This window comes from Mustela putorius, unplaced genomic scaffold, assembly GCF_011764305.1.
Source record: "Mustela putorius furo isolate JIRA1106 unplaced genomic scaffold, ASM1176430v1.1 tig00000196_pilon_pilon_pilon, whole genome shotgun sequence".
Lineage (NCBI taxonomy): Eukaryota > Metazoa > Chordata > Mammalia > Carnivora > Mustelidae > Mustela > Mustela putorius.
Genome location: NW_025421310.1, coordinates 12,902,772 through 12,917,440, shown reverse-complemented (window position 1 = coordinate 12,917,440; position 14,669 = coordinate 12,902,772). Strand labels below are relative to the sequence as shown.

Here is a 14,669-nt window from a genome sequence, read left to right as displayed (position 1 = left end):
CCACCTTGTAGGGCCCAGTTGGGGGCGGGGCCTCCAGACCCCAGCATTTTGGATTGCACCATCTTCCATCTGTTAGAGGGGAGACCCGAGATCCACCTTCTGCATCTTCCGCCAGCCCTTTCAACACTACCTGGCCACCAAGATGATGTGTTTGCATCTCTAACATCCACACAGCTTCTCCCTTCGCCTCGTTACACCTCACGGCTCCCCGCAGCCACACATTTCAGGCTTCCCCACCGCCACCACGCAGTGGCTCGCCCCAGTTTGACGCATTGCAGGGAAGGCCGGACCAATCGGCACAGTGCTCTCATTTCCGCCATGGCCCTGGCCCAATAGCGGCACAGCTCACATAGGGACGCGTCACGCGCCACACCAGTCGTGTCCCTCCGCCGGGGGGGCAAGTGGAGAGGACGCAGGGGGGCGGAGCGCGCGGCGACGAAAAGTAGTCCCGCGGCGGCTCCGCGCGCGCGCGCGCGACCGCAGGCAAAGCCCGGCTCTGTGTGGGGCGGGCGCGAGATCCGCAGGTCCGTCGGTGCGGTGTGTGGCGCGGAGGGATCCGCGGGAGCCGCAGTGCGGCGGCGCGCGGGCAGGGCGGGGCGGGGCCGGGCGAGGCGGGGCGCGCGCGCGGCGTCCGTTGAAGGACCGTTGGGGCGGGAGGCGGCGGCGGCGGCGCGCGCTGCGGGCAGTGAGTGTGGAGGCGCGGACGCGCGGCGGAGCTCGAGCTGCTGCAGCTGCTGCCGCCGCCGGAGGAACCTTGATCCCCGCGCTCCGGACACCCCGGCCTCGCCATGGTGAGTGAGGCTGGGGTCCGCCCAGGCGGGGGTTCTTAGGCGGGCACGGCGGGGCAGGACTCCTGAAGGGGCGAGTGGACCCGGTATAGGGGGTGTCGGGGCCCCGGCGAGCGCCCCTGGACCCTTCTCGGCCCCTCTGTTGGGGGCCTTCGAACCCAGAGCGGGACGTTTGGATCCCGGAAGAGCGTTAGGAGCTTCAAAAGCGACTTTTAATACCAGGTGGGGTATTTAGACCCCCAAATGGGCACCCGAATTCTCAAAGGGGGCATCTGAACCCAGAATGGAGCCTCTGGACCCTCAGAGGGGGTTTGGACACCAGAAAGGACTTTTGGACCCAGGGTGGGGCGTTGGATCTCTGAGGTGGGGTGTTTGGACCCCTTGGAGGGCGAGGTAAGAAGCATTGGCCGGGGAAGGGGCTATTCGGGCCCTAATGAAGACTTTGGGTCCTCAAAGGATGCGGGGAAGGGAGATCAGAGGAAGGCCAGGCTGCCGGCGAGCTCCCGAGAGGGGGCCGTGTGTAGCTGGACCTGGGTGGGGAGAGTCGCAGGGATGGGGGCGACTTCTGCAGATCAGACCCCGGAGGGGAAGAGGGGGTGTCTGGGAAGACCAGCATTGCAGAGGGAGGAGGAGGAGGAGGGTGAGGTGCAAGCTTAGGGCAGGAAGAGCCTGGGGTGGGTAGCAGTGGAGGTTGGAAGATGCTCTGGGAGCCTGCAGGGACTGAAGAGGATTGGGGTCGGGGAGGTGGTTAAGAGGGAATGGTGAGACTGGTGCTTGCCAGTGGTGGGGGAGCAGGAGACCTCGTGGTTGGTTTGGGGGGTGGCCAGAAAAGGTTCTGAGGTTACTAGTGGATTGAGGCTGTTGAACTAGGGAGGTTGGTTTTCATGGGAGGGGGCTGGGGCGGAGTGTTGCATTGGGTCCCTGAGAAGGTGGGGGTAGAAGAGGAGCCTGGCTTGGGTTGTGGGAGGTGAGGTGGAAGAAGGGCGGGGGCGGGGTGGGGGGCTGTCGGAGGAGAAAATGAATGGCAGCCAAGGTGGGCCTAGATTTGGAGGTGGATGTGGGCTGCTCCCTGGAAGTCTCCAGGGAAAGACCGGGACAAAGACTGTTCAGTCTAAATGGGGAGTGGGCTGCAGAGGCTGCAGGGAGTGGCTGTACGGTCCCCCTTCCCCAGGAAGGATGGGGCTGGGCAGGAGGCGCCCTGGCTGTGGGAGCAGGTGGGTGGAGTTGTTCAGGCCCCTATTGCGCACTGAAGCAGCATGAAATAGGGGGGGTGGGGGACCAAAGTTTGGGATGCATCAAATGAGCCAGCCTTTTAAGCCTCGAATCTCACCCCCTCGCTGCCCCTTTCAGACCGAGAGAGCTGCTTTTTCCACACAGGAGTGCTGGTTTTCTTGTGGTCTCCAGCTCCGGGCACTGTTCTGCGCGTCTCCTCACTTGTGCCAAATGACAGTGCAGTACAGTGTGGCGTTGGTGACAATCGGACGCCTGTTCCCGTGGCCTCGGGGTGGGGGCTGCAGAGCTGGAACAGAGAGGACCTCCAGAGGGACCCCTTCTGCCCGAGGGCTACTTGTTCCGTCCGGGGCCCTCACTGAGCGCCTCTGTTCATTCACACAGCTGGAGCTTTGAGAGAAAACCAGCAGACTGGTTCTTTCCTGCTCCCTGCCACCCACAGCACCCACAGCCCCCCCAGGCTCAGCTTCGGAACCGCGCGCAGCCCTCCTCCCTGGCAAGGCCAGGGAGAGCAAGCAGCCGCTGCTGTGTATCAGATCTCAGACTTGCTGACACAGACCTAGTGGCTCCTCTTGCCGCTACCCTATTTTCCCCCAGCAGAACCTTGCTCTAGGGGCCCTCAAGGCCTTCTTGGCCCGTGCCAAGGAGCCCCCCACCCATGGCGTCCCAAATAGGACCTGAGCTTCGGCCCCAGCTAGTTTCTCTTCCTACTTGTAATCGGCAAGGTGTGGGTGGGACGAGCCCTGGTCACCAGCCTTGGACTTTGGCCTGAGCGCTGTGGCTCTCCTTGGCCCGGGTGAGGGGCCCTGGCCTTGGTTTCTGCTCTCATCTAACACTGCTCTCTGGCATTGGCTGGGGGCTGGGTCACGGCAGAGAAATAATACCTCTTCCCTCCCCCACCCCAGGGTTTTTTTTTTTTTTTCTCTTGTCCGGCCCCTTACTGGAGCCGAAGATGAGGGATAAGGAAGCAGGAGACCAGCTGGGTTGTTTTGGAGACAATTTTTTGGAAGCATAAAATTCTCAGATTGTGAAAGGGAAGAAATCCTGAGAAAGGGTCCCCGCGATAAGTTTCTTGGGTGATCCGTGCTGTGGGCAGCAGCCCTGCTTTGAGATCCATAGCTGGGAGCTGGGACCTTTCCTTCACGTCGCAGGGGCCGGGGAGAGGGTCTTCTAATAGGCAGGAGAGTGTCTGACGGGCTCCAGAAGCAGAGCCACGCCTATTTGCCGCAGCCCCGGACCTGGTGTGGATCATCTTTGCCTTCCAGCCACGGGTGGCAGCCCCAGCCCTTCAGAGCCACTCCTGGTTATGCGGGGCCATGTGTCCCAGCCCCTGACAGGGCTGCCCAAAGTGGGGGAACAATTGGGGTTCTTGCAGAGCGGGGCGGTAGGGGTGGGAAAGCCTCCCGCATGGGCTGGCTCCTTCCATTCTGGGCCAGGCAGAGAGAACCAGGAGCAGATGGAATGGCTGCCCTCCTCCCCAGACTGTTCTCTGCCCTCGGTTCTTTCTCTTCCCTCTCCCCTGGCATTGCCTGGCCTTGGTAACCAGAAGCCCATCCTATCTTCTCACGTTCCCTGAGCAGCTTCCTCAGGTGTCAGGACCAGGCTTCTCTGCCCGTGGGAGCCAAAGGCAGTGGCCCAAGCAGGGGGCTCGTGGGCCGGGGCTGCTGGCTTGGCATCTAGAGCCCAGCAGCCCCACGTCTCCTTTGGAGGCAATGCAAAAGGGTCTCCGTTCGGCTTCCTAACCTTCCCTTTAGCCTTTGGACTTTTCCAGAATGTGCGTGTTTTTCCTTCTCTACCTTCCTTCTTCCCTCCTCCCTTAGCCATCTCTCCTCTGTCATCATCACTTTGATTTCCCCTCCCCTTCTGCCTTTTTGGGGCTTGGCCTCAAGTTCCTTCCCCCTTTGATTTAAAAAACAACAACAACAACAACAAAAAACCTAAAGGACATTTTAGACCAGTTCTGATGTGACCAGTTCTTCTATTTGGGACGGGGTGGGGGTGGGCGGGTCACCGCTAGCCTGCCGGGGAAGCTCTGGAACCATGGTGCAGATGGTTTGCTCTTTGCTCTGGTTTTGAGGGCTCTCAGCTTCCAGGCTGGAGCCCTGCTGGAGACGGAGATGCAGAGCCCCTTTCCCAATTGTACAAGGAAGTAAAGGAGGGGGCGGTCATCTGGGCACCAGGCAGGGTGGTGCCCTCTTGGCAACATTGGCAAAAACCAAGGAATTCATGCCTCAAGCTAAATGTTGGGGCTCAGCCGCCTGCCCAGCTCCTCTGCAGGACACCAGTGCAGAAAAAGCTGGTCTATGCCTCTCCCCTGCCCCACCCCCAAACCCAGCATGCAACAAGGGCTCCCTGCCCCCACCTGGCCAGTCCCCAGAGTGGACAGGACTGGAAAGGGTTAAAAGCTGCAGCAAAGCCCAGGGAAGCTGACTTGGGTCCCACAGCCCCTCCCTGGCCTCGGCCCTTCCGGCCCCAAAGGAACAGAACAGAACAGAACGGTGCCCTGCGCCTGCCCTGTGCACAGGGAAGTGGGGCGGTTGCCTGTGGCCCGACCAGAGTACCCGGAGTGATTCAGAGCGACCAGTTAGAAGAATTCCTGCCAACTGCGTCCAAATAGGTGACACAGAAACTAGCCGAGAGCCCCAGACATCTTCCCTCTGTCCTACCCAAGGACTGGCCTGCTTCAGTTTGGAGCCTTCTAGAAATTCCTGATTAGGCCTCCAGGGCAAGTGCTCCCTTCACTCAGCCCCTGGGGCTCTCGGTGGCAGCAGTGCCGCAGCTAAGCAGAGACAGGAACCCGCTGTGCTGGCTGGGCTGGGCTGGGCAGGAGCAGGACGTCTCCCCACCCATCTTGGCTCCCAAGCGCTGGGTCAAGATTGGAAGGCCTTGGATCTGGGCAACTTAACTGGGCCCCGTGGCAGGCAGGCCTGGGTTTCCAGTCCACTCTAGTTCCCAGAGTCCTGAATCCCCACACTTCCTCCCAGAACCTGGCCTTCCTGCAGCCCTGGACCCTGGCGTGCAGCTCCTTAGCCCAGGAGTAGGGGATGGCCTGTGGAGCCGGCCTCACCAGGGGGCCGCTGGACTGAGCCGTCCAGGACGTGGGGACCACCGCGGGTGAGCCCCGGGACTGACTGTCTCCTCCTCGCTTTTCCAGGCTGACCAGCTGACCGAGGAGCAGATCGCAGGTGAGCTTGCCTACTCTCTTCCTCCCTGCCCTGCCCCAGGAAGGCCTGTGCATCCCCAGCTAGCTCTCACCCTGGCGGGAGCAGCAGCTGACAGCTGGACTCGTGTGGTCCCTGCCCCCGTGCTGGGTCCTGTGCTTAGAACGCTGGGGACCGTGTGTAGCAGCACACTGCCCCCCAGGAACACCAGACAGACCCCCTGTGGCCCTAAGCCGGGCACGCACCAGATGTCAGAGCTGTGTCCTCTCCTGGCTGCGGGCCATTGGGGGCCTCTTACTGCTTGGTGACTGCAGGGTAAACCCAGCTCTCAGTCCCAGCTCCCGCCACTGGGCTCCGAAGTTGAGCCTCCCCGGGGGCTGCGGAGCTCCTGTCCCATCCTCTGGATGGCTTGTCACTGCCCTCTCTGCACTTGTCTATGCTTTGCAGTCCCCTTCACACGTCTCGAGTCACTTTCCTCGGCCAGAGAGGACTCTCCGCCAGCTCCTGGCCTGAGCAGCTCCTTTGCATTCTCTGGGTCTCTGCTCCGATGTCACCTCGGAGAGGCCTTTCTTCCCTGCCCGGCGCGGACGGACAGCCTTCCTTTACCCTCCGGCCCGTCGCCCTGTGTATTGCCGTTGTGGCCCTTCTCACTGCTGAAAGTATTTCATGTCTTCACCTGCTGTATCTCCTGTCACTAGACGTAGCTCCTCGCGTTGGGGGCTGTTTCTGTTGGTCCTTGCTGTACCTTCAGTGCCTAGAATATAGTAGAAGCTCCGTATATTTTTGTTGGCCACGTAGGTGAATAAAGGAAGGGCCGTATATCCCCCAGGAAGCTGTCAGAAATCCTGGAATCCCATCTAATTCACCGCTACAGGAGCTATTGTGTCACTCGGTGGGCTTCTGGGTCTCCCTCTCCCAAGACCATGAGCTGCTTAGGACAAAAGCCAGCTCTTGGATTCTCCCCCCCAGCCTTGGGCCAGCGCAGAGCAGACAGACAGAAGGATTCACAGAATGGGCCCTGGGCCCCAGCAGCTATCCAGCCCCAGCTTTGCTGTCAGGCCCAACAGGCTGCAGGCTAAGTGCCGAGTATACCGCCGAGGCGGGAGGAGGCTGGACTGGACTCGCCTTCTCTCTGTTCCTCCTGCCCCCGCCCCCACCATGTAGTCACACCTTCTTCTTCTAAACTCTGGCCATGGAGACCCATGGAGGAAAGCTGGAGTACCGCCTGGTTGTGGAGTGATCATGAGCTCCGGGTCCTGCCCTCCACAAGAGGCCCAACGCCTCAGTACAGAGAGGTGCCGGCATCCCCAAGGAGACTCCTATCCCTGTGGCCCAAAGGCTGGGGAACAGAGCTTCTGGGCTGTGCGTGCGTCTCCCGCAGCACCTGCCACCCACGCCTGGGCTTGCCCTTATGTGACACAAACACAGACTACACTCCCCACCCTGTCCCCATTAGCAAACTGTCCACCACCTCACCCCAGCCCACACTCTCTGGGAATAGGCTGCCAGGCATCTGTTCTCCCAGGGTTTGGGGGTAGGGAGCACCCGGTGCCAAAATGGGCCCAGTGGGAGGGCAGCAGCCACGTGCTCCTCTCCCCGCGCCTGATGCGTCCCCAGCTGTGGCCTTCCCACTCAGCGCCACTCGCTCTTCATCCCAGCTTGGCAGCCATCCCCTCTGCTTCCATCCCTCCACCCGCCGCGCCACGGTGCCGCCGCGCACCCACCCCCGACGCCACCGCACACAGCCACACACCGCCACTAGGTGCAGGGAACTGGCCTGGGAGGACCGCTCCAGGCATTCTGCAGCTTCCCCTGCCCCTCCCAGCCAGCTGACCTTGGCCGGCGTACTTCCCGTGGAGAGTTCTCTCCGCTCGTGTCCACTCCATGACAGCAGTCCATTTCATCATTGGAGGGAGAGGCTGAAGCCAGGGACCAGAAAGAAATGTAGACTTCTCTGCAGACCCCTGTCAGCCTCTTTCCCCTTGGTCCCCACTGAGCTAGCTTGGCCAAAGTAGATGCTTAATAAATGTTGAACAAAGAAAGGAAAGGGTCTGCCCCGAGCACCAAAGCGAGGGGCCTGGACTGGCAGGCTCCTGGCTCCTTCTGGGAGGACTCCTGGGGCCGTCTTTCACTGAGGCTTTCACCGTGATCCTTGACCTCTGATTCCTTCCGTCTCTTACCCCAGAGTTCAAGGAGGCCTTCTCCCTCTTTGACAAGGATGGAGACGGGACTATCACCACCAAGGAGTTGGGGACGGTGATGAGATCCCTGGGACAGAACCCCACTGAGGCAGAGCTACAGGACATGATCAACGAGGTCGACGCGGATGGTGAGCCCCGTGGGGTGGGGGGTGGCCCCCTTTTCCGTCGCATCTCAGGACCATTGGGAGCCTCCCTTGGGGCGACGGATGAGCCTGCGTCCCCTCTGCCAGTGCTCTGGGGCAGTCTCCCAGGGTCCGGGCCAAGAACATTCCTGACTCCCCTGCCTACCTTCCAGGGAATGGGACCATTGACTTCCCGGAGTTCCTGACCATGATGGCCAGAAAGATGAAGGACACAGACAGCGAGGAGGAGATCCGAGAGGCGTTCCGTGTCTTTGACAAGGTAGGCCCTCATCTCCCACAGTAGCTCTAGGGCTCCGGCAGAGGGACAGACTGGGTGAGGCCCCGGGACGCCACTTCCCCAAGGCCTGGGTCCCAGTGCCGGCTCCGCTGCCTGCTTGCCCTGCGACCTCACCCCTTCCCCTGCCTGGTGGGGGTGACTGACAGTCCCTGGCCGGCTCAGAGCCTTGCCCTGTCCCCACACCCAGGACGGCAACGGCTACATCAGTGCTGCCGAGCTGCGTCACGTGATGACGAACCTGGGTGAGAAGCTGACCGACGAGGAGGTGGACGAGATGATCAGAGAGGCCGACATCGATGGGGACGGCCAGGTCAATTATGAAGGTAAGTGGCTGCTGGGAGCGGGGTGGAGTGGGGGGCCGTCTCCAGAGCAAGTCCGCGTCACGACATCAGGAATGAGTCCCTGGTCCCTTGTGTCCGGGAGGGCCGCTGGCCTGGCCCACTTGCCCGCTCTGACCCGCTCCTTCTGTTTCACTTCACAGAGTTTGTACAGATGATGACTGCCAAGTGAAGGCCCCTGGGCAGCTGGTGATGCCCGTTCTCGTGCTCTCTCTCTTCTCGCGCGCGCGCTCTCTTCAACACTCCCCTGCGTTCCCCGGTTCTAGCAAACACCAGTTGATTGACTGAGAATCTGATAAAGCAACAAAAGATTTGTCCCAAGCTGCATGACTGCTCTTTCTCCCTTCTTGAGTCTCCTCCCAGGCCCCTCATCTCTTCCTCTCGCCCTCCCCCCTTTCCGTTCTCATCTTCCGAGGCCTGAAGCACTCCTGGACGCAGCCCTCTTCCCCCGAGGGGAGTCTCTGCCCTCCTCCTCCAGCCCGGGTGGCTCTCCTCTCTTTTGGTTTGTTTCCTTTCATGTGTCCTCTGACTTTGGGTGCTGGGGTGGCTGCCGGCCCTGTCCCCGGCCCTGCTGGGGAGGGGATGAGGCCTTGCCCAGGCAGGAGAGCATGCCTTCCGCTGTTGCATGCGACCGGCCCTACGATTCCCTGTGCACATCCCAGCAGCCTTTCGGGCAGGGGTGCCGAGAGAGGCATTCCAGAAGGGCTGGGGGAGGGGGGGGGCCTTGAGTCGCGGTGTGGACTAGATATGGTCCAGGATGGGGACGAGGGAGTCTTGGAAGCTGGCATTCTTTTTCCCGCTGGAGGGGGCCGACTCCTGGAAGGGGACGGATAGAGTGGATGCCGCTCAGGTCCCACTGGCTGATGCGAGACCATCCGATCAAATTCCTGGGGGTGGGCTGGGTGGGGGCTGCTGAGATGGCCGCTCTGCGAATTGTACGTGCCCGTGTTCCTAAAGCGATCTCGAGCTGTTCTGTAAATACCTGGTGCTAACGTCCCATGCCACCCGCGCTGCCCCATGCAACCCCCCCCACCCTCCCCCACCCGGCGCCAAAGGCCCCTTGTTGCCGCGGAGCCAGGGATGTTGCTTTGTCCTGTACAGGTTCTCCTTTGGTTTTCTTCTTTATTCCCCCTAAAACTGGTCCTGTTGAAAACCGTGCCGGGCTAGTTGGAGGGTGGAGAGAGGGAAAATGAGCCCGCCACGCTCCGGAGAGAACATCCCTGCAATAAGACAGTCTTAAGGGCCAGCTGGCCCGGGCCCGGCGGCGGCCGAGGGCAGCTCCGCGGCCTGGTTAGCCGGCCCCTCCCGCTTCTTCACGGTGACTCGGTTGGCTCCGTAACACCTGTGCTGGTCTCCGTGCCCTCTCTCCCCTCCCCCCACCCCCGCCTGCCCCCCACACTCCCCCAGCATGATCCGTGACCTTGCTTCTGATTTTCGCCTCTGGGACAAGTAAGTCAATGTGGGCAGTTCGGTCGTCTGGATACTTCTTTTCTTTTTTTCTGTTCATTTCATCTTGCCCCACCCCCCACCCCCACCCAGGTTGTTCAAGTGGCTTCTCCTGGGACCTGCCCAGCTTTGAGAACCTCCTCATCCACCCTCTGGCACCCAGCCTCCTGGGGAGGGGAGGGGAGGGATGGGGCATCATGGGAGACTCAGCCAAGAGCTGAGGGGAAGGGCAGGTAGGCGTGAGGCTGTGGACGTTTTCGGAGTGTTTTGGTTTGGGTTTTCTTTCTTTCTTTCTTTTTCTTTCTTTCTTTCTTTTTTTTTTAAACCGGGCAATATTGTGTTCAGTTCAAGCTGTGAAGAAAAATATATATCAATGTTTTCCAATAAAATACAGTGACTACCTGACGTGGCTCTTCCCAGCTTGCCTCTGTTTCTGGGCCTACTCCCTGCGTGGGCCCCGCACCCCTGCCCTGGAAGGGCCTTTCCTGCACACAGCTCACTCCAGAGCCTCATCCTGGTCATGGCAGCAGAGGGGGACCTCTGGGCTGGGCTTGTGATCCCAGCCGGATCTCGTGGTCCCTGCAGGCAGGAGCTGGCCTGGCGGTGCAGCCCATCAGCTTTGGGTGGGGGGTGGGCCACAGGAGCATGGAGGCCGGCCCCGGCCCTCGCGTCAGTCACATGAATGAGTGCCTCGTGAGGACTGCGGGGGCCTGGGGCCGGTTCGGGGCCACGAGAGCAGCCCACGGAGCTGAGACATGAAGGCTGAGCATTCACATGATGGGCAGGAAGGGGTCATCCAGGGGAACAGCAAGAAGGCAGACCCCGGAGGTAGGACCTGGGTGGGGGACTCTTTGGGTGCTCCAGGGAAGGGATGACATTCAATATGCAAGTCAATGTCAAGCAGCCTGCACGTCTTGGGGCCCTGCGCTCACAGAGCTTTAGCCCCCCAGAGGGCACGGGGATAGAGGGATTTGGAACAGAAAGCCCCTTAACTTCCCCTGCCACAAGTGGGGATGTGGAGAGGGCCCAGGGTCCTGTGGTACTGTAGGAAGACGTAGAACAGAATCCTTAGGGGCTTTTCCCAAAATAGAGGAGCCCCACCTCCAGCTGCAAATCCCAAGTGCTCACCCATTTAGGGGTGCAAGGAGTGAACAGTTCGCAGACACCATCTGGCCTATGACCCATTCACATGCGGCTGCAGCGGCGGTGCTGGAGGGAAGCAGAGACCTAATCCAGTGGAATTAAAAAAAAAAAAAACTTGCTTTCACTCTTCACCCAGCTTTGGAAGGGTGGAGAAGCCCAGCAGCAGGGCCCGACCTCGGGGGCCTTCCTTGTGGCAGAGACCCTAGGCCAGCCCTGGATCGATCCAGCGTGGCACCGTCACTGGAGCCCAGCACGGTGGGTGGGGAAGTCGGGAGCGGTAGGCCATTTCAACAGCACCCCAGCGTCTGTGCCCCCTCTTCCTACCACCTAGTTGTCTATCTCTAGGTCTATCTAAGTGAAGGAGGTGGAGTGTATGGACGAGAGCTCTGGTCCTGGGGCCTCCTCCACGACCTTAGGCAGATGAGCCCGTCTGTAAAATGGGCACATGGGAGCACTTGCCCCTGGGGCCACTGAGGACCGAGTGAGCCCACAGGGACACAGGGGCACAGCAACCACTTGCCATTCTTCACTGAAGGCTCCCACTTTGCAGGCGTGCTTCTCAGCTCTGCCTCCAGGACACTGTGACTCCAGATGAGGAAACTGAGGCCCAGAAGAGTGAAGAGACTACACCAAGGTCAGCGCGCTCTTCAACCCTCAGGGTCTCTCTCTGCCACTTCTTCCTTGATGACTTTTGGGGCGGTGACTTCACCTCTCTGGGCCTCAGTTTACTGGTCTGCAAGATGGAGAATAATGACCCTAAAGGAGGAAGATAAGAATATCCACTGGAGAGGGTTGTGCTAACCACTTCCTAGACCTACCCCATTCAGTCGGCATGCAGGCCACGGAAGGTGAGCAGAGGCTGAATTAAGTGTCGAGACCTGACAGTAAAGAACCGGAAGCCCCGAGCAGGTAATGCCTCTCACACCACACTTCCGGGCAGCGGCTGAGCTGGGTCTCAAACCCTGGATCCTTCAGATCCCAAGCGCCCCTGGCTGCCCACGCAGCTCTGGCTCCTCTCATTAGTTCTCCCCCTTGGGCCCTATGTTTTGAAAGACTTTTACTCCTGGATAGGCTGCTTTATTAAATAATCATGCCTTCTCTTTCCCATGCTTTATTAATCAAAGACACGTAGACGGCACTCGGAGCTTCTAATGGACGCAGGGCAGGCCCAGAGGGAGCTGATTCCAGCCCGGAGCAGGAGGCTGACAGTGGGAATCGTTTCCAATTCCGGCTCTCAGGTCCGCTGGACCAGCTCACACCTGTCCTCAGCGGGGACTAGCCGAGGGACACAGGGGGAGGTGCCCACCCAGGGTCCCCTCCCTTCTCCCCCACCCCCAGGGTAGTGGCCACTGGGACCATTTCTAAATGTCACTCCCCCTTTGACCAGCAGGTGAGGCAGTGACTACTGAAGGCCACTGAGAGCTGGGACTCCTGGGGACCAGCCAATGTGTGTGTATGTGTGTGTGTGTGTGTGTGAGAGACAGACAGACAGATGGTGCTTGAGTCCCATCTGTGGACCAGGCCCAGTTCTAGGAAGAAATGAATAAAACGAATTATAAATGCACACATTCTCCTTAGCTTCCTAACACCCGCAAGACACTAGGCAAACCCCTCGGCTAGGACCTCGGCACATAACCCAGCTCACAAATTTCTATTTTTTCCCCCCTGCTTCTTGGAATACTTGGTTCTGTGATCACGAAGTTGTCATCCAACTGGAACGCGAGTGAGAGAGGGCCAAGACAGTGTCAGTCACTGCTGTATCCCCAGCAGGCGCAGAGCAGCCTTGGGCCCCAAGCAGATCCCAGAGAATCTGTTGAGTTAATGAAGGAGCAGGGGGCTAGGAGGCCAGAGTCAGAACTGTGAGCACAACAAAACATCTCTTTTTCCCAGGCTCACTTTCTTCCAATCCTCGGGTCCTGCTCAGCCATCGCCTCCTCCAGGAAGCCCTCCTCAATGTCCCCTTAGATTGCACCCCACCCCACCCCCATCTCACAGCTCTGCCCACTCTGGACTCCGAGCCCCAGGAGAGCAGGGCCAGGGCTGTCTCTGTCACTGCCATGTCCCCAACATCATGAGCTAGGAGAGGAGTTTCCCAATCATCCCATAGGGGCTGTGTGCAGATAGATGGGCCAGGAAATGCTTGCAAACCCCAGACCTGGTAGATGGGTGTACACACACAGGCCAGAGGCGGTGGTGGTCTGCAGAGAGCAGAGGGATTCTTGAGATGTTAGGCCTGGAGGGAAAAAGCTAGCAGAAAACAAGCTTCCGTGCTGAAGCCTCACTAACCTCTTAATCCGAATCTGAAAAAATGGGGATGGTAATAGTGCCTACCCCGGGCTTGGATGCTGTGGAATGGAATGCCCAGTCCTGCGCGGCCATCACTTAGTGAGCCCTAAGAGGCTGGAGAGACAGACTGACCCACTTTCTGGGACGGCACCAAGCGTGGAGGCGAGCGCCCCCTGGCGGTCCTGCCTGGACAGGCCGACAGGCCCCCTATCCTGCTCCTCCCTCCCCAAATACCGCTCTGGGTCCCCTCCACCCAAGCCATCCTTTTCCCATCAGCCCCTGGGGAGCCCTCTGGCTTGGTCCCCACCGAGGCTGGGCCAGGTTTGGTGACAAAGGCAGGACTCCACCTGATGCTTCTTGCCCTGTTTGGGTTTTGAACAGGTCAACTCTTCATTACCAAATTCAACCAATACGTCATTCTGGCAAGACTCATACATGTTTCTAAACGCCCTCATTTTTTTTTTTTTTTTTTAGTGTTACATTTTTTTTTTATTGTGGCAAAATACCCATGACATAGAATAAACTATTCGAACATGTACAATTCAGACATTTAGTACATTCACAATCTTATGCAACCCTCAGCACTATTGGTTTCCAGAACATTTGCATCACCCCAAAAGGAAACCCATACCCCATAAACCAGTTATCCTGACCAATCTTTAACTCCCCCCAGACACCCCCTTGTTCTTCTGAAATGTGATTTGAATCAAAGCGGTGGAAAGACCCACATTTGTCCACCTAGCCACACACAATAGCAGCAACAACAGGATTGCAGTAACTGTAACATTTTTGTGGTATTTATTCCAGTCAGGCCCAGTGCTCAGCTGCTTATCAGAGGCAATCAGTTAATCCTCTGCACCACCCTATAAACTGAATTCTAGATTACTGATCGATTGCGGTTCTGCACCAAAGGAGGGCAAGGCACAGAGAGGCAAAGTTGGTAAGCAAACAAGGGAGCTGGCTTCTGGAGACCGAAAGGTCAGCTTCCCACTGAGACGTTCTCCTCGCTGTGTGACCTAGGGCTGGCGATTACCCTCTCTGGACCTTGATTCCAGGGTCTGTGGAAGGGCTCCAATGACAGCAGGGCTGAGGTGCTGTTATCTCTCCAGAGGCCCATGCCTCCCTACCCGGCCTGTCCCCAGGTTCACATTTACCCTTTTAACCCCAGATCAAGTGCTTTCAACCCTCCAACAACCTCAAAGAGGAACTGGGTGGGGTTGGGGGGAGAAAAGGGCTTTCCCATTTCCCGTAAACACCACTTCCCTTCTGCCAGTTGGCTCCCTCCTGAGCACCCTTGATCTTGGGCCTCTCTTTAGGGCAGGAGAAGCCTGAAGGCTGGAGATCACCCCAGCGGAGTCTGGGCGGGGGCAGGGACTGGTCTGTCGGGCTGCTGCTCGCTGTTGAATGAATGAATGAGCTTTTTGCGAGGGCTCTGAGAATGCAGGAGATGAGGGCAGGCTTTGTAGGTAAGCCACAGCTACTCATTCAGAGACAGGCTGTGTCCTCTGCGGGGGACCCCAGGATCCCTAACCCCCATGCCTTTGTCCTTCAGCTTCTCCATCCCCCCACCAACACACACACACACCCAGGCTTCCACGGTCCACATCTTACGGCCCACCGCGGTATGCGTCCAGCCATGCTCCTTGCAATGCATCA

The 14,669-nt window shown here is 59.1% G+C and overlaps 1 protein-coding gene across 1 annotated transcript; it reads left to right on the top strand.

The window, feature by feature from the left end:
* Nucleotides 1-631: 631 nt before the first annotated feature.
* On the top strand, nt 632-9,989 carry CALM3 (calmodulin 3). Its single transcript, XM_004767522.3, has 6 exons — nt 632-791; nt 5,173-5,203; nt 7,365-7,508; nt 7,676-7,782; nt 7,988-8,123; nt 8,282-9,989. The coding sequence occupies exons 1-6, from the start codon at nt 789-791 to the stop codon at nt 8,308-8,310; spliced, it is 450 nt and encodes a 149-aa protein (XP_004767579.1). The 5' UTR covers nt 632-788; the 3' UTR covers nt 8,311-9,989.
* The last annotated feature ends 4,680 nt before the right edge of the window (nt 9,990-14,669 follow it).

Coding starts and splice junctions, on each gene's coding strand:
- CALM3 (XM_004767522.3), top strand. Junction 7,509..7,675: donor CAACGAGGTCGACGCGGATG/GTGAGCCCCGTG, acceptor CCTACCTTCCAG/GGAATGGGACCATTGACTTC. Junction 7,783..7,987: donor CGTTCCGTGTCTTTGACAAG/GTAGGCCCTCAT, acceptor CCCCACACCCAG/GACGGCAACGGCTACATCAG.